This window comes from Microtus oregoni, unplaced genomic scaffold, assembly GCF_018167655.1.
Source record: "Microtus oregoni isolate MIOR12 unplaced genomic scaffold, Mior012 000015F_ref0000493, whole genome shotgun sequence".
Lineage (NCBI taxonomy): Eukaryota > Metazoa > Chordata > Mammalia > Rodentia > Cricetidae > Microtus > Microtus oregoni.
The window spans coordinates 2,194,553-2,214,482 of NW_024543074.1; the positions used below are offsets into that span (position 1 = coordinate 2,194,553).

The following is a 19,930-nucleotide window of genomic DNA, read 5'->3' on the forward strand; positions in this document are numbered from 1 at the left end:
AGGACAGCCTGGTCTACGGAACTAGTTTCAGGATAGCCAGGGTGGTTACACAAACCTTATCTGGAAAAACAAAACAATAACAAAAAGCGTCAGTTTCTAAAACTTTTTGGAGTTGATTTCTGCTAATGCCATCCTTCCAACTGATTAAGCTAGTTCACATAACGCCTATTTTCAAGTGGGAAGTGTTACCAGTACATATTTTCCCAGCAATATGAAAGACAGAATATGCCAGTTCTTAAAATATGTACAGCAATTATTCAAGCATTTACTACATCAAAAACTTGAGACCAGCCAGGTGGTGGTGGCGCACACCTTTAATCCCAGCACTTGGGAAGGGAGGCAGAGGCGGGCAGATCTCTGTTGGGTTCGAGGCCAGCCTGGTCTACAAGAACTAGCTCCAGGTTAAAAAAAAAATAGGACATCAGATTTCAAGCCTGCAGTGTCCATCTACAGTCATTCTTGAAGCCATGGTAGCTACTTCCAACAAGCTGAACTGATGCTAAGAGGGTTTCTGATAACCAAATGCCATGATACATGCACCTGTGTAATCCCAATACTGGGAAGTAGACATAGGTAGATTCAAAGTTCCAAGCCAGAGTGGGCAACACAGGGGAAGGAGACCTCGTCTTTTTTTAAAATAAAATAAAAAAAAAATACAGAAATCAGGAATTATAAATCTATAGTTTTATTAAGACAAAAACTGACAGTATGGTATGAAGTTTACATTTAAACAAAATTTTCACATATATCTAACACATGCTTTAAAAGATTTTACAATGTAGTCCTAAATGCAGGTCTAGACAATACTAAAAATTGATGGATCTCATGATTCAAGACAGGATCTTGGACATCAGTTAATCTGAAGATCTTGTATTTTTAAATGAACCACTACCCCAATATGAAAGTTAATCTCCTGAGACCAGGGCTTGTGAAGTCATTCAACCCTTAATTGACTCAATGGAATTTGTGCTGTCAGTAACTGAACCTGCCACAAGCAGTTTCAGGGTTCATATCTGAAGAAAAAAAAAAAAAACAACCCAAAAACAAAAGCCAAAACAAAACAAAACAAAAAAAAAACACCCAAAAACAAAAACACCACACCAAAAAACAGAGGCTCCAAGAGTTTCCACCCTAAGAGCGCAGGCCCTCTGCTCCCATCTCCCATAGGCCCTCCTGCAATACTTGAGCCAGTGGCTTGGATGGACAAACTGATATTGTAACTTCCTAATTGGAGAAAGGTCTTTTTCTCCAATTTCAGGAATTAGCACCTCTAAGGCAGAATGATCTGCCTGCTTATACTCTCCAATAAAACTGTCCCTCCTCAGTCAGTTTCCATCTTCAAATGGCAGCTTTGGTAACTTGGGAACTGGCTTTGTCCTTTGTGGGCCACAATGAGCTCAGGTAGGGAGCACCTTGGCTGTAGGTTTCAGCATTCACAGATTTTTTAAGTCTCTCAATCCTCATTAATGGTGCCAATATAATTTTTTGAAAAGGCAAAATATTGACATAGAACCAATTGATTAGTTAGCTGTTCTTTCTACTGTTTCACCATTTCCCCAATCAGGTCCCAAATTTTAACCAAAATGATTCCACCCATCTCCCTTCCTCCCTGCCCCAACCCTCCCACCCCTAATGAATATACCAGTAATAGCCAAAAACTACACACATGCTAGGCTGTAAAAATGCAGTTAACACTATTGGGAAGAAGGCTGTGGGTTGTGGAGATGCTCTTTGAAGATAGACAGTATCTTTGCTCTCCCACACCCCAGTTCTGCAGGTTTTGTCCTTCATGGAAGGCCCTCCGCTTTCTTAGCAAAGCGCAGAACGGGTTGCCTTGAAACACTTACCCCTTCCCCTCCACTGGGATGGGTGTGCAAACTATACAGCTTGAAACGAGTTAAAGCACTTGGGCTGCTGCAGGGCACAGAAACTATGCTGGCTCTTCAAAGGACATCTTCTCAAGCCACCTCTATGGTGTCAAGACAAGTAGAACTCCTTCCCTCCCCACTTGGAACCCACAGTCGAAGGTGACAGGGGCTGGCACTCAAGAGGGCTAATTCTTGTCGTCTTTTTTGTCATCATCCTCTGAGGGGTAGGAATGCCACGTGAGCCTTTCCTCATAGAAGGATATGACAACCTGTGGGCACTTGACATTGGCTTCCTTGGCAGGGACCAGGTCAGCCTCATCAGAGTTTTTCCTGCAGACAAAGCACAAAGGAACTTTGAGATCAGCTGCTGTGGTCTCCTAATTTGGATCACCCAGGGAATAGGACCTTAAAAGTCTAAATTTCAGAAACAAACTAGGAAAACAGGACGCAAGCTGCATTTCCTGGGTCGATTTTGTCACACGATACCCTCAAAGATTTCCCTTTCTCCTGACAAAAATCCCCTCTAGGGGACTTTGTCAAAAGATGAGTCACCTGATTCAACTAGTTCTTTGGAAAAGGTCAAAGAAAGCTTAATTCAGAGGGTGGATGGGAAGCAAAACTATATCCCAGCGCATGCACACAGCTTTCTCTTTTTAAGAGGACTAATACTGATCAGGCAAAATCCTGCTCACTCATAACATACTGTTTAACACCACCACATACCACCCGCACACTATCGCCATGTATTTTAAAATAGTGCTCCAACATGAGAAGGTAGAAAACAAAGGTACTGTGATGTAATTATTATTTTTCCAAATTTTCATAGCTTAAAAATCTGAAAATGGCATACATTATAGTAACTAGGAGTAAACTCCTATTCATTTATCCTCAGGTCACTGGGTCTGTCCCAGACAGAGGCAGCAGCATGGGGCAGGCAACAAATACCGACAGAATCCCGGAACAAGAACAAGACTCCAGAGTCACAGGGAACCAGAGAATAAGCCAATATGGTTAAGCTTCCACAAGAAATACAAGAAGCCTAGGTGGTAGTGCCCCAGCACTTGGGAGGCAGAGACAGGTGGGTCTCTGTGGGTTCGAGGCCAGCCTGGTCTACAAGAGCTAGTTCCAGGACAGAGAAACCCTGTCTCAAAAAGCCAAAAAATACCCAAGAAGATGGTGGAAAATGTACTTAAATCCTTATGGGGTATCTAACCTATAACTCTTTTTTTAACTGAACAATTTTGGGATAAATTTAAGCCCTTTCACTAGGTAAAAATATTTTCTATGTCCAGAAATAGACAGGTACCTCCACTTTCCTACAAAATCAGGTTATAATAAAAATAATAATTTTATGTGTACGAGTGTTTTGTCTGAATTTATGTTATGTACACCACATGTACACCTACATCCCTGGAGTCTCTGGAACTGGAGTTAGATAAGGTAGTGAGCTACATGCGGGCATTGAGTCATCCGGAAGAGATTATAAAAGTGCATGAATGTGGTATTAGGGATGGAAGCCAGAGTCACATGTATGCTAAGAAAGCCCTCTACAACTATATCCCGAGCCATGGGTGTAAACATACATCACTTTTTGCTGTTGTTTGTTTGAAATAGGGTCCCTCTGTCAGTGGTTCTCCACCTTCCTAACGCTGTGACCATTTAATACAGTTCCTCTTATTGTGGTGACCTCAAGCATAAAGTTACTTTTGTTGCTACTTCGTAACATGATTTTACTGCAGTTATGAATTTTTTTTTTTTTTTGGTTTTTCGAGACAGGGTTTCTCTGTGGCTTTGGAGCCTGTCCTGGAACTAGCTCTGTAGACCAGGCTGGTCTCGAACTCACAGAGATCCGCCTGCCTCTGCCTCCCGAGTGCTGGGATTAAAGGCGTGCGCCACCATCGCCCGGCTTGCAGTTATGAATTTTAATACAAATATGTTTTCCAATGGTCTTAGGTGACCCACAGACTAAGAACCACTGCTGAATATAGTTCTGCAACTTGATATGTAGACTGGGCTGCCCTCAAACTCAAGAGATCCACTTACCTCTACCACTGACTGCTGGGATTAAAGGCATGAACACACCTGGCCATGTGTAACTTTTTAAACTTAGGGTTTTTTAATCAACATTCAGTATTTTAGAGGTGAGGGAGTAGATGCTAGGAATTAAAACATGGGCCTTGCACATACTCGGCAAGCCCTCTACCAGTAAGTCAAGTCCCTATCAAAAAGTTTGGATTTGTTTTCTGTTTTTGTAGGGTTGGGGATCAAAGCCACTGATTTTATGTGTTAGCCACACCCCTAGCCCAAGACCCAAATCTTAACTTTAGATACAGCAGTTAAGATAACCAATGCCCACCTGGCAGTGGTGGCGCGCGCCTTTAATCCCAATATATGGGTTATTACAATATATATTACAATATATGGGTTATTACAGCTGGCTCTTAGGTGTGTGTTTATGCTTTTAAAACTTCATCTTGCTGGCACACGCCTTTAATCACAGCACTCGGGAGGCAGAGGCAGGAGGATCTTGTGAGTCCCAGGCCAGCCCAGTCTATAAGAGCTAGTTCTAGGACAGGCTTCAAAGCTACAACTTCATCTTACTCTAGGTCAGACTGGCCTCCAACTTTTGATACTTCCATTTTATCTGATTACTGGGATTATAAATGTGTAGAACCACATCCTAAAAAATATGGAGATACTCCTGTGACTCACATTGGTCACTTGCGGGGCAAGTGTATTTTAGCCAGACTACTTAACACATCATATTATTCAGTTTTTCTTCTATAAGTTAGAAGAAATAAGCTAAATAAGGGTCAGAATCGGTAATACTGAAGGAACATACAGGAAGAAAATAGGTGGTTAGTTAATTATAACCCAGGTCTTCTTTACCTGAAGTTAACAAAACCTTGTCAATCATTATCTAGGGAAGAGCCACCATAGATACCAGTTCAGAGAAAGTTCTAGACCAATCAAAGGACAAAGCCTTGACAATCCTATTTTAACTGGCAATGGCTTAACTCCTCCTAGTCCGTCAAGGTGGCATGTCCCTGTAATCTCAGCACAGTCAGGGGCAGGAGGATTTCAAGCTCAATGCAAGCCTAGGCTAGAGTAAAACTGTCTCAAAAAGCAAAAATCAAACAAACGAAAACAGTCAATTACTTTTACTAACTTGAACTCCTCTTCACTACTGTTTGAAAGTACTGTTATGTGCTGCTTGACAATGTTCTGGTCAGAAATGGACTGCAGATGAAAAATTTCCCATTGCTAGTGAAACTGTGGTTCATGCTAACCACAGAAACCCAATACTGTGCTGGCAGCACATAAAACAGCAAACACAAGCATGTTCAGCAGGTGATACTGGCTAGTGCTAACAAACTACCTACTGTTTCTCCTTAGACCAAGTCAGCACTATCACACTAGTATTTATAACAGAGAAGCAGGCTTACATTAAGCTCAGTAACAGTAAACAGTAGAGGCTTTACTGACCCCTGCTGGCTGATTTTGAAAATTTAGAATCTTCAAAATAAATTCTATAAATTCTTTCCTAACCCTCAAACAAGAACAGAATCCTGCTTATGGGGTCAGCCTGGTCTTTACTAAGGAGGTGGCAGAGAAGGAGGGTGATTCAATCACATTTCAGAATTTTCTGTTTTACTCCACGGAACTGAAATGTGGTTCCTCTCCATAGTCTCTCCAACCTACAGACAGGGAAAAAAAAATCTGTAAATCCTAAGGGCCCCTACCTGTAACTCATGAGTCCAGGTTTGTAGTCAGGCCGAGGTTCACTATCGAAGGACTATGTCATCTTAAAGATTTCACACCTGGGCGACTGGAATTTCGAAGGTCCAGCTCTTTCCTCTGGCATAGAACAGATGGGGAGAAGGAAAAAACAACCATACAGAGCCACTGGTAGACTCACCATTTCATCAGGAACATGAGTTCTCCACTGGAGTCAGTAGCTCCAATAATCCGCTCAGGCTCCAAACCCCGGGCAAAGCCTCGTGGCTTTTCTGACTGTAAAAACCAGATGGGCAGAACAATTTTATTAGCATACGGTTATATCCAGAATAATTATTTCTGTGTTTCTTCAAAGGTAAATTACTTAAGATACTAAAGACAAAACATCTATCTTATATCTTTAGTGATCAAAACATTGAAAGTGATCTATTGACAGGAAATGAATTCAGTTACTGTCATGAATCTCCAGTAACTGCTAGATGTTACCATTCTTTTTTAAAAAGATGATTTTACTTATTTTATGAATGAGTGCTCTATCTGCATGTACGCCTTTATGCCAGAAGAGGGCATCAGATCCCACTATAGATGGTTGTAAGCCACCATGTGGTTGCTGGGAGTGGAACTCAGGATTTCTGAAGAGCAGTCAGTGCTGAGTTACCTCTCCAGCCCCCTGCCTCATCATTCTTGTGCCATGGATAAAAAGATTAGATTAGATCACTTTACAAGAGTAAGTCCCAAATCCTTTTTGTTGTTGTTCTTTTGTGTGTTCACTGAGACCCAATCTCCTGTAGTCCAGGCCCTTGTCCTTGATCTTCCTGTGCTAGGATTACAGGTGTGTCTATGGTTGGCCCCCTAAATCCTTTAAAACATTAGCTTATTTCTGAAGGACAGAGAGGACATGTATGACTGCTGAGATTCAAAGGGAGAAGTTCAAGCATGGTAGCTCATAACTGTAATCCCAACACTTAGAAGGCTAAGAAAAATTGCCACAAGTTTGAGTCCAGCCTAGGCTACATATTGAATTATAGGTCAGCCTAGGCTTCTATGCAAGAAGAAAAAAAGATATTTATTTATCCAAAATAAATAAATAAAAAATTTACAAGAAAAAAAAAGGGGGGTGGACAGGAGAGAGATGAGGTAAGATCAAACTGCTGGAATGATCTGGCCTCTGGCTGGAGAAGATTCCTATTCCAAGTCTCACCTCTTCTTTCTTCTTCTTTGGTTTGCTTTCTTCCCCCTTATCTTCAGAATCAGAATCAGCTTTGCGCTTGCCTCCCTCTGATTTGTCTGTCTCATGAGCTGTTTTCTGTGACTGTAGAAACTCAGCAATAAGGTCAGGGCAATCCAGGTTCTCTTCTGGCTCCCATGTGTTGTCCTCACTGAAATCAGCAAGATAACAAGTCATGCTTCCACTTACGTCAACATTTTTAACTAAGCGAAGAGCCAGTCTTGAAAGAGAGTTAAATGATAATGAACAGCTGATTTCTCTTCAAAATTGAGAACTTTCCTAGTAGGGGAGGGTACAGACCAAAAGGCTTAGAAATTTGCCTTTTTCAAGGAAAGACTACTTTTTTGAAAAAGTGGGCTATCTGCTCCTCAGAATCACTGTCATGGACTGGCAAGATGGTTTAACTCTCATCCCAGGACTTACATGGCACACATGCGCACATACATAAATATAGCAAAACAAAAGCCTGTCATATATTATAGTACTCTGCATGTAGATCCTTCCTCAGTAGACTATCAGCTGTGGAGTTCAGGACTGAACCAAGGTATACCCACCACAGATGAGGTAAGAACCATTATCATGACTCCTCATAGCAACTGAATTGACTTGTGTCAATGAAACTTACTCTGAGAAACCCTTCCACTTTAGAAGATATTCCACTTTGCCCTTGACAACTCGTCGATCGAGAACTTTTTCCACTACATATTCTTCTTCCTCTTCTTCTAGTACCTCCTCCACTTTCTTCTTGTTCTGTTTTTTTCCCATAGCACCCGCCAGCTTTCCGGTGTAAAGGGTGACACTGCTAAAATGACAAAGGAAATAAAGGCCATCAGGGCACATGTGCTGGATAAATCCTGAGAGTGAGGGAAACCACAGGTGATGAACACGCTTAGAATGCTCTACTTACCTCCAATTCACAACCATGTTTTGAGGTTTGCTAAGAAGTTAGCCACAATTATTAATTTCACAGCAAAATTAATGCCTTTTCTGGGCAAGGACTTAATATGAAGCCCAAGCTGTCCTCAGCTTTCTGTGTTAGAATTATAGATATATACTACAATGTGTGGGAAGGATTTATAAATTCTTATATAGATTTACAACTTTTATACTAAGCCTAATTTATATTAACACCTAATATCCCTTTGCCACAAAATACTATGTTGGATCAGCTATATATATTTAATTATCTAACTTTTTTTTTGGGGGGGGGGCACAGACGGACAGGATCTCATATAGCCCAGGCTGGCTTTGAACCCCTGATTTGGTCTCTACCTTTCAAGTACTGGGATTATAAGATGTGTGCTGCCATGTCCAGCTAAAAAGTCCCTTTATTTTTCACTTCGCTTTTCTTGAATGCCACCATAAATTCACAGCTTAAACTTAAAAAATTCTTTTACTGCATTTACTCACTTAGTATGTATATGGGTGTCATGAGGTCAAGGAACAATTTGTGGGAGTCAGCTCCATATGGTTCTTGGACTTGGCTAAGCCACCTTACCCAGGTTGGCCTGGAACTTGAGATATAGCAGAACATGACCTTGAACTTATGATCCTCTGTCTCTTCCTCCCTGAGCGCTGGGATTACAGGTATACACATCCACCTATATGGTGCTAAAAGATTGAACCCAAGGCTTTGTGAACTATACAAGAAAGGCAAGAGAGCACTCTGTCAACTGTGCTCCAGCTCCAGCTAACTTCCATTGTTCCCCTTTGGCAGTACTAGGAATTAAATCGTGGGTTTCAAGAATGCTAGGCATTAAGCTGCAGCCCTAAATCACTGTTTTTTGACCTAGTTTACGTTATAATTTATTTCTAAGACTCAGGCCTGCTTAGAAAAGGCACCAGAATAGCTGTTTATTTAAGCTGAGTATTGTAATAATTTAGAAAACAAGCAGGGGGACAAGAGGAAGGCAGCTACCACAGATACCGTATAGTTGATCTTCCTCGAGGCAAGACAATTTTGTACCATTGGTTCTCTCCTTCCACCTTCACATGGGTTCCACATAAAAAACAAGCTCATCTGGCTTGCATGGCAAGTGTTTTACCTTGTGGGTCCTGAGTTTTATTCTTTCCTAAAACATGCTTTGGGCTGGAGAGATGGATCGGCAGTTAGGAGTACTGGCTGCTCGTCTAGAGGACCTGGGTTCAATTCTCAGCACCCACGTGGCAGCTCACAACTGTCTGTAACTCCAGTTCCAGAGGATCAGACACCCTCACACACACACTCAGGCAAAACACCAATACAGATGAAATAATTAAAAACAACAACACATCGGGCTGGAGAGATGGCTCAGTGGTTAAGAGCAGACAATGCTGAGTTCAATTCCCAGCAACCACATGGTGGCTCACAACCATCTGTAATGAGGTCTGGTGCCCTCTTCTGGCCTACATACAGACAGAATATTGTATACATAATAAATTAAAAAAAAAAAAACACACGACAAAACATGAACACAACACACACCCACACATAATATGTATGGCTTGTTCTTTCATGTTGAGACGTTGAAGTTGGTTTTGTTTGATAAAAATCCCCAAATGTGGCTGGGGATACAGGTCAGCTGGTGGAGAGCTTGTCTCACATGAATGAATTTCTGCATTTTACCCCAAAAAACTGGGCATGGTGGTGCACTAGTACGTGTGACCCTAGCAGAAGAACCAAGGAGTTCAAGGTTATCCTTGTCTATATACTACCCTAACTCAGGAAACTCATGGGGACACACACACACATTTTATATACACACACACTTTTTTTCAGCTCCCCCTCCCCCCAAACAGGCGATCTTTGTATAGCTTTGGAGCCTGTCCTGGAACTCTGTAGACCAGGTTGGCCTCTAACCCACTGAGATCCTCCTGCCTCTGCCTCCTGATGCTGGGATTAAAGGTGTGTGTCACCACTACCCAGCTTATATTTTTTCTAGTATAAAATTTTTTAATTCCTGCCAGGTGGAGGCTGTGATGCACTCCTTCAATCCCAGCACTCGTGAGGCAGAGGCAGGCAGATCTCAGTGAGTTAGAGGCCAACCTAGTCTACAAACCAAGTTCCAAGATAGCAAGGACTGTTACATAAAGAAACTCTGTCTCAAAAAACAAAAACAAAAAAAAATTAGTTCTCTATAAATCTCTTACCTTTAGTATATTCAATTCTGATATTTTAGGGTTTTTTTTAAATTATTTTCTTCCTTCCTTTCTTTCTTTTCTGAGACATTGTTTCTTCTTTTTTTTCCCCCTGGCTATCCTGGAACTTGCTCTGTAGACCAGAGCGATATCCTATTTCTCAAAACATTCTTAGGTGCCATATTATAAAGTGTTCAGAATACCTTTAATGAAAAAAGTGCCCAAAAGCCTTAAAATTACCAATTTGTGTCAGTAGATGGTGCTGTAACATACCACAGTAAAACAAAATTGGCTAAAATCTTAGAAATGGATGATCAATTATCCAGAACGAGATATAAAGAATGAAGCAGATGGGCCAGGTGTGGAGGCACAGGCAGGGGAATAAGGAGTTTAAGGTCAACGTGAACTAGATTGAGGATTTTGTCTCAATCTCCTCACCTCCCCAAAGGAACATGGCAAACAAACCAAGACAAAGAAAGAGCACTGTTCTGCATTAGTTTAATACCCCAATCTGGGGATAAACTGTTATTACCAGGGTCCTTGGACAAAGTTTTACTATATATGTAGAAACTCAAATTCTAGATATTGTGCTGAATTCTAGAGACTCAAGAAAATAAGAAATGGTCCCTACCTATCTGAAGCTTAATGTAAGAAAAAAGGGCAACTTTTCCAAAGCTCAGAGGTAATCTGAACTTGACATTATGCTATCCAAGAATGTTTTGGAAAACTGGACTCGGTAGTATAATGTTTAGCTTGTACATGAGTCCTTTGGTGTAACTCCCAGCAATGGAGAAAACAAACAAACAAACAAATAAAACCATGCACAAAAGTGCCTATAGTTGCAGGAGGCTTAATAGGAAAGGCAGGAAGGTTCCAAGTTATAGGCAACCTGAGCTATAAGAGCACACACACACACACACACATACTAAAAGAATTTTAAAAAATTATTGTGCATGATGTATGACAGATATATGTGAGTGCATATACACCACAGTTTGGGTATGATGGTCAAAGGACAACTTTCAGGAAGCTGGCTTTCTCCTTCCAACAAGGTTGTTTGTTCATAAAGAGTTTCTCTCTATAGCCCTGGCTGTCCCAGAACTCTCTGTATATCTTCCTGCCTTTGCCTCTGGAGTGCTGGGATTAAAGGCGAGTGCCACCTCTGCTTGACCCAATGAAAGTTCGAAGGATGAAATTCAGATCAATACTTTTGCACAGCAAGCACTTTTACTCACTGAGCCACCTTGCTGCCCCTCTCTTCCACCCCAGGATTTCTGTGTTGTCTTGGCTGTCCTGGAACTCGCTCTGTAGAGCAGGCTGGCCCCGAGATCTGCCTGCCTGTGCCTCCCGAGTGATTAAAATTAAAAGCACGGGTCAAAGAAAGAACATTGTAATTTTTCTCATGAACCTTCCCCGGGGCCACTTATATATATACAGAAGAGGGCTGACAGACTTGAAGACCTGCGTTCCACCTTCAGATCCTACAAGGTGGCAGGAAGAGAACCAACTCCGGACAGACTGCCATCCATGCACCAGCATGTGCATGCATGTATATACACACACAAACACAAGTTTAAAAGTTTTATGAGGAATACTGCTTGCTGTTTTTCTTTCAGGTAGAGATTAAATCTAAAACCTTTCATGTGCTAGGTTTTTTTTTTTTTTTTTTTTTTTTTTAAGTTTTTCGAGACAGGGTTTCTCTGTGGTTTTGGAGCCTGTCCTGGAACTAGCTCTTGTAGACCAGGCTGGCCTAGAACTCACAGAGATCTGCCTGCCTCTGCCTCCCAACTGCTGGGATTAAAGGCGTGCGCCACCACCACCCGGCAATGTGTTAGGTTTTTAAGCATTCTATCACTGAACCACATCACAGCCCCTTATTTTCAGACACTCTTGCTAAACTGCCCAGCTGGCTTTAAACTTGAGCTCCTCCTGCCTCTGAATCAGAATAGTTGGGATTGACTGTGTACTACTACATCTAGTTCTTAATATATGTGTCGGTATTATATTTACTGATTTATTTTGTGTGTATGTGTATTAGACACAAAATTAAGCATTTTGTTTGGCTTCTCAAGTTTGTATTAACTATTCAAAGAAATAGGAAAGGCACAAGAAACCTGTGAAGCCATTGTAGACACAGGTTCCAGTTGACAAAAGCATGGGCAAAGGCTGGGGAGGGATCTCAGGTGGTAAAGCACTTACCATGCAAGCATGAAGATCTGAATTGGATCTCCAGGCCACTTCTAATACAGGCACAGGGGTGTGTGTTTCTAATTTCAGGGCAAGGGAGGCAGAAATGCGTAGAGCTACCTAAGAACCTCTAGAATACCTATATGCAGACATACAGCTACACAAAGACAGAAGTGGTAGGGTCCATCTGTGATCCTAGAGATAGATCTTCCAGATGACTTGAGTTGGGCTCTGTAATTCTAACTCCAGCTCCAGGGGATCTGACACCTCTGGCCTCCCCAGGCACCTGCATGCATCCACATGCAGACACACAGCTACACAAAACCAGAAGTGGCAGGGTGCATCTGTAATCCTAGAGACGGAACTGCTAGGAAACTCACCGGTCAGTTAGCCTAGAGTACAAAGCCTAACAGAAAAAGAGATCCTGCCTCAAATAAGATGGATAGAGTCTAACCACCACATACATTAAGGCGCGCACACATACACACACACTTTTTTTTTAAACCCATTAAACTGCTGGGCGTGGTGACACATACATTTAATCCCAGCACTAGGAGAATGGGGGGCAGAGGCAGGTGAGTCTCTTTAAGAGTTTGAGGACAGCCTGATCTACAGAGTTGAGTTCCAGGACGGCTAAGACTATACACAGAGAAACTCTGCCAAGGGAGGAAATAAAGTTACTAATAACTGTGATCCTCCTATAGTGGATGCTAGTAACTGAGGGTCCTCTGTAAGAACAATATACTTTTTTTTGGTGACAGGTTTCTCTATGTAGCCTTGGCTGGCCTGAATCTCAAGAGATCTGCCTGCCCCTGCCTTTCCAGTGCTGAGGTTAAAGGTGGCACGGCCCACTGCACCCATTACAATACATTCTTAACTGTGAGTGCAGATGTGTACATGTGGAAGTCTGAGGACAACCTGGCTAGAGTTAGCTCTCTCCTTCAATCTTTGCTTTCCTGAGTCTAAATTTCTTGTTTCTTCATGCTACACTGTATGACCCAGGCTATCTGGCCGCCTAGCATCTGGACAATTTTTCACTCCACCTCTCATCCAGCTGTAAAAGGTACTCAGGTCTGAACCATTTTACTAACTGAGCCATGCATGACATTTCCCAGCCCCTTAGATCTCCATTCTCAGCATTCAATGGTATGCACAAAGATGCCTGAACTCTTCTTTTGTTTTTTGAAACAGGGTTTCTCCGTCTAGCATTTGGTGTCCTGGGGCTCCATTTGTAGATTAAACTGGCTTCAAACTCAAGAGACCGCCCCTCCACACCTCTGCTTCTCAAATGCTGGGATTAAATGTGGGCCACTACCACACCACATCCCGTCAGATTCTTAACTTGTTGTTGTTGTTTTGTTTTTTGAGACAGATTTCTCTGTAGCTGTGGAGCCTGTTCTGGAACTAGCTCTTATAGACTAGGCTGGCCTCGAACTCACAGAGATCTGCCGGCCTCTGCTTCCCTAGTGCTGGGATTCCACTCTGCGATTCTCTAAACAAGTGCAACACAGACTCTTTTTGCATAACAGCCACACTGGGGTGGGGCAGACGCTCAGCAATTAAGGGCTCTTGCTGCACTTACAGGGGTCGTCTGAGTTTGCTTCCTAGCACAACTGTACAACTCCAGCTCTAGGGGACCCTCTCCTGTACACAACTGTACAGCTCCAGCTCTAGGGGACCCTCTCCTGTACACAACTGTACAGCTCCAGCTCTAGGGGACCCCTCTCCTGGCCTCTGCTGTATCCCCACGGACACACACCCACACTGAGCTACAAAATTTCAACAAACAAACAAAATCTCAGGGCTGGAGAGGTGGCTCAGTAGTTAAGCGCACTGGCTGCTCTGCTCTTCCAGCACTCACAAGGGGCGAATAAACACACCGTATTGTTTCATTCAGTCAGAACCCTACAGTTTCTTCAAGACCTAGCCTAAATGGTATTTCTCCCATAAAGCTCACCCAACCTAACCAAATATTTCTCCTTCCCTTGGGATTCCCCAAAACATTTTGTTTCTATTTTCCCTCAGAATTCTGAGCCCTGTGCAAATTATGAACATTGTATACCTAACAAAGAAAGATGTTTCAAAACCAAATAATCAGGAAATCAAAGTACAAAGCTGTCAGCTTTTAAGGAGTGACAATCAAGAAACCAGAACTGAAAACAAGGACAAGGTATCTTTGCTATAATAACTGGCAACTACACACCAGTAATCAAAACAGAAATGAAGGCACACACAGTAGTACAGTATGCTTTGGTGCCAGTCACATTTCCAAACTTCTTTTAGTTGGCTTTTTATTTGGCTGTTTGTGAAGCAAATGTTTTCCAGATGCAAATCTGGATGAAAAACAGGAACCATGTACACACTAAACAGGGGTAGTAGTTTGTTTTTGCTTTTTGAGCATGGTTGTGGGAGCAGAATTGGTTGGAACAGATTAAATCCAGAGCAAATCCACATGCCCCCCCCCCCCCCCCCCCGTTTGTGCCAGGGTCTCAACTCTGTAGTCTAGGTTGGCCTCAAGTATGTGATTCATCTTTTTACCTCCGACACCTGTATTTAGTGTTTGTAGCAGGGAGCACAGGGACAGAGGGTAACTTTCAGAAGGCAGGTCCCTCCTTCTAATATGTCGGTCCTGGGATCAAACACAAGTTGTTAATCAGGCTTTGTGGGAAATGCCCTTTTCCACCAAGTTAGCTAGAAAGTCTAGCCTGTTTTTTCAGACAGAGTATTACTTTATAGTCCAGGCTGGCATGGACTCATTATTTAGACCAGGCTTTCTTCAAACTTGAGGGAAGTTTTCCCTGTGCAGCTTCCTTCAGTCATAGCTATCCTGGAACTTGCTCTATAGACCAGGCTGGCCTCGAACTCAGAGATCTGCCTGCTTCTGCTTCCCAAGCGTTGAGAGATTAAAGTCATAAGCCAACACTGCCTAACTGACATTAAGGATTTTATAGTACAGCTCAATGACAGAGCACATGGGTTTTGGAGTTCAATTCAGTACACTTTCACCACCAGAAAAAGAAAACAAAAACCAGCCCAACGTTCCCCAAATTTAGTCTAGAAGCTTGTAGAAGCTGTGGAAAGCTCGCCAAACTTGGATGCAGTTCAGTGTGCCTGTTTGTCTAACATGTAAAAGGCCCTGGATTCAATTCTTTAGATCGCAAAAAGTAAGCAAAGACACACACATAAAAATAAAACTAAACTAGGTATGGTGGTACATATCTATAATCTCAGTTCAAGGCCAATCTGGGCTACATAGTGAGTTTTAAGCCAATTTGGGACATAGAAAAGAAAATCTACAGATACCAATTTCTGCTAGGTCTAGTTCCCAAAATTTAGAAAATGGGGCTATCAAGCTGGTTCAGTGGGTAAAGGTTTCTGTCTTAAAAGCCTAACAGCCAGAGTTCAATCACCAGAATTTGCCTAACAGTACAAGAGGAGGCCAAAGTTGTTCTTTCATCTCCACAAGTATATCATGGCACACTCCCTACCCCACTTTTAAAAAAACTAAAACAACACTGAGTGTGCTGATATACTTAATTCCAGCACTTAGGAGACAGAGGCAGGGAGAACTCTGTGAATCTGAGACCAGACTGTTGTGTGTATCAAGTTCTAGGACATCCAGAGATAGAGTCAGAACCTGTCTCAAAATATAAAACAATAAAGACATAAATATAAAAAACGTCTTTAACCCCAGTAGTTGAGGGGCAGAAGCAGCAGACCTCTGAGTTCGAGGCCAGCCTGGCCTACAGGGTGAGTTCCAGGACAGCCAGGGCTACACAGAGAAAAACAAAAAGGGCCTTTTACTCCGAAAGAATTGTCCAGAGGGCTGCAGATGTAGTTTAGCAGGTAGAAGTGCTTCGCATGGAAGTCTGATGGGTGAGTTTGATCCCCTGAACCCATGGTAGAATGAACTTCTCAAAATTATCCCATACACCCATGTGCACACACACTATTTTACCTGCTCAGAAAAATACCCAGGAGGGTAAAAATTTACCAATTTTAATATTATTTATAAAAGAGTGACCAATCAGAAAACCAGAAGTGACTGAAGATCTCCCATCGTCACAAATCTTTACTAAGGAGCAAGTGGTTTCAACATGGGGTTTCCTCTAGGCCTGGCCCTCCTTGCACGACTGGAGTCTTTTCAATATACCACTTTTCATATCTAGCTAGAAAGCATCAAAGGAGGGGCACAGGCACTAATTTCTTGATCGCAGTCATACATCTATCCCAAAACCTTAGATCGCTTGAAACTATTCCAAACTGCTGACATGATTCTTAACCCCAAACTGGAGAGGATACCTTATGTTCTAGTAAAAGTCATTCTTTTTCCTTGGTGTTTTGAGACAGGGTTTCTCTCAGAGCTCTAACTGCCCCTGCTTCCTGAGTACTGGGATTAAAGGCCTGTGCCACCACCACCCAGCAGTAAAACTCATTTTTAAGAATTATTTTGAACACAATTCAGTGGCAGATAACTTGGGAAAAGTAAGTTCCATATTTCATATACTTTTTAAAAATTTATTTCATTTGCACTGGTATTTTGCCTGCATGTATGTCTGTGTGAGAGTGTCACGGAGTCACAGACAGTTGTGAGCTGCCATGTGGGTGCTGGGAATTGAATCCAAGTCCTCTGGAAGAGCAGCCAGTGCTCTTAACCTCTGAGCCATCTCTCCAGCCCTCATATACTTTTTTTTTTTTTTTTTGTAAAAATAGTATTACTGTGTGTGCCAACGCCTGCTTTTGTGGGTTCCTGCCATATCCTCATGTGTAGCTCGGAGGACAATTTTCTGGAATAGGTTCTTTCTTTCCACGTTTACCTGGGATCCAGGGGTTAAACTGAGGTCTTTCAGATTGGCCAGCAAGAGCAAACACTTTCCATCTGATGAATCTTGCCTTTTTCTTACAGCCTCCCAACTCACACTACAGACCCCTTACTAGGCAGAAAGTGGCCCCTTTACTGGAAGTCAAGGAAGGTCTTGAACTTCTGACCCTCTGTGCTAACATTACGTGTACATGCCACCACACACCCAGCCAGTTATGTGGTACTGGAGATTGGATCCAGGGGTCTGCAGCCCACTAGGCACACACTCTGCAAACTAAGCTACACCCCCCCCCGAAGCACCCCCTTTCTCTTCCTATTTTACACGATCATGCTCTGGACCTCCACTTTCCTTATCTCAAGAACTCCTTTACACAAGGTCAAGCAAATGTCCGACCCCTCGCTCCCAGATTTGTTCAACAGATCTCTTCTCCATTAGCGCACCTTGAGCAGCCCAAGCCCCCTTGTCCAAGTTTCCTGTAAGTTACTACTTCGTGACCCTAGCAAGAGAAATTCCTCCGATAGTGTCAGTTGGACTCAATACCCTCAGGTTCCCTTTCTTTCCTCCGAGCGCTACCGGGATTACCCGCGGCTGCCACCGTGTCCTCTTTCTCGGGTTACATTTCTAAACCTTTAGTGGACGAAGAGTGATCCGTGCCATGCACACTCAAAGCGCCAAGCCTGTTCCCTTCTCGAGGTCCTAAAGTTTTCCTTCTCCCGCCCAACTCCAGAGTCGCTCACTGGAGTCGAACAATTCTGTCCAGCTCGTGAAGAGCTGACCCAGCGACGGCTCGGCTCTTCAGGAACCACTTGGCTCCCGGGCTCTGGATCCGCTGCCCCGCCCTCTTCAGACTCCCGCAACCCGCGAGCTCTGCGCGGGAAGCAGACTTGTCCGGCGCTGGGCCCGGCCGCGCCCCCAACTCCTCTCGCTCCAGTCTTCCGTTCCCGGCCCTCGCCCGCCCGCGGCCTCCCGCCGCCGTCGCGCCCCCCCGCCTCCCCCCCCCCCCCCCCCCCCCCCGCCTCCAGCCCGCCTCTTCACCTCGTAGCAGCGCCCGAGAGTCCGAGAGGAATCGGTACCGCGCTCTTAGCGCGTGGCGTCGGGCGGCCCGAGGGAGTAGCGCCCAGAGGAGCAGAAAGCCGGACGGCCGCAGTCGAACGCCGAGCTGCAGCGGCGTACCGCAGGCCCCACCAGCGGCCCTCCCCTCAGCCGAACAAAAGAGCCTCTCACTCTGCGCTGCCCGCCGCCTGCACCGCGCAGACGCGATGACCCGCCACACGGCATCATGGGACTCGGTGGGGGGGGGGGGGTCTGTCCAAGACTACAAGTCCCAGAGTGCCGCGCGAGGCTCGGGCCGCCCGTCCCACTTTCAAGGGCTGTCGGGTGTTTTCGTAGTTTTGTTTTTCTTTTAAACTGGAAAGGCAGGGTCGACTGTAGTCTAGAAAGTTTGTAGGTAGTGGTGGGGTTTTGTTTGTTTCATAACAGGGTGTGTAGCCCAGCTGGCTTCGAACTCGTGGCCTTTCTTTTGCCTCAAGATTACAGGCGTCCACCACTATTCCTTAGTCAGTCTACCCAGAACTCGTGTGTTTGGAAACTAGCCCCTTGATATTTGATCCGGAAAACCATTTGCGTCTGGGCAGTTCTATAATTAACAACCTCTGCCATTAAAAGATAATCTTAACTGCCAGGTGCGGTGGTGCACAGCTTTAATCTCAGCACTCTGGAGGCAGAGGCAGGCAGATTTCTGTGAGTTCGAGGCCAGGCCAGCCTGGTCTACAAAGCGAGTTCCAGAACAGCCAGGGGTACACAGAGAATCCCTGTCTTGAAAAAAAAAAAACTTAACATATTCGTTGCCTGAGATTTATCAAATCTCCACCTTTCAGTATTGTCTAGCAAACCCTGTAATCTTTTATCTCCACCTCGCTGAGGTTCCCACTCCTCAGCCTTGAGTGAATCACATTCTTGATCAGAAAGCACTAAGTTGGTACTCATCACCGGCACTTCCTGAATTTTCTTTTCCTTTCCCTCTCCCACATCTGTTCTCTCTCCTCTCCTTTCTCTCCCTCCTTCTCTCTTTCTATCTTTGTTTTGTTTTGCTGTTGTTATTTATTTATTTATTCGTGGTGGGTGGACAGGGTCTCGAGGAAGCCCTGGCTAGCCTTGAACTCTTGAGTCTCCTGTCTCCATTTCCCAAATGCTGGAGTTACAGGTATGTGCCACCACATGCAGTAATTTCCCTGTATTGTCTGTGCCAATGGGTGACTTTTGTGGGGACTCCTCCATCTCCATGATACCCCTTATCTAGCTAATTTAGCAAAACTTATGGTTGTCATTCGTGTGTGTGTGTGTGTGTTTGGGACAGGGTTTCTCTGTAACTTTAGAGCCTGTCCTGGAACTAGCTCTTGTAGACCAGGCTGGCCTCGAACTCACAGAGATCTGCCTGCCGCTGCCTCCCTAGCTCTGGGTTTAAGGGCGTGCGCCACCACTGCCTGGCTATAGTTGTCATTCTTTAACGAGTGTCCTAGTTAGGCTGGCTCACTATGTCCACAACACCCCATAAAACCCTTGGTACGTGTTGCTGGCATTCATACGTCCCTGTTTTCCTCATGTGATTAAATAAATAAACGACATTTCCTCCTCCCTCACAGAAAATAGAGCTGATGAGGCTTTCCAAGGTCAGGTGTGATGCTCTGTGCCTCTTAATCCTAGTACTCAGGAGACTGAGGCAGAAGGATTGCTGTAAGTTTAAGAGCAGCTTAGGCTATGTAGGCAGTTCCAGGACAGCCTAGGCTGCAAGTGGGAGCCTGTCTCAAAACAAAACAAAACAAGACAATGACAACTTTCCTGTCAAAAAACAAAGACGAGAGAGAGAGAGAGGAGAGAGAGAGAGAGGTTTAGCTCAGCAATACCATACACAAATTTATTTAAAAGAGACCAATTCTTCCTGAAAATATGTGGGTTGAGCCTCCAAAGAT

General features: G+C 43.8%; 1 protein-coding gene across 1 annotated transcript; it reads right to left on the reverse strand.

Annotated features, from left to right (window-relative positions):
- Positions 1-1,628: 1,628 nt before the first annotated feature.
- Cbx1 (chromobox 1) lies at positions 1,629-18,221 on the reverse strand. Its single transcript, XM_041665220.1, has 5 exons — positions 17,997-18,221; positions 7,460-7,636; positions 6,808-6,985; positions 5,788-5,882; positions 1,629-2,198 (listed from the first exon to the last, which is right to left on the reverse strand). Exons 2-5 carry the CDS (start codon positions 7,597-7,599, stop codon positions 2,054-2,056), a joined length of 558 nt encoding a protein of 185 aa, XP_041521154.1. The 5' UTR covers positions 7,600-7,636; positions 17,997-18,221; the 3' UTR covers positions 1,629-2,053.
- Between the last annotated feature and the right edge of the window lie 1,709 nt (positions 18,222-19,930).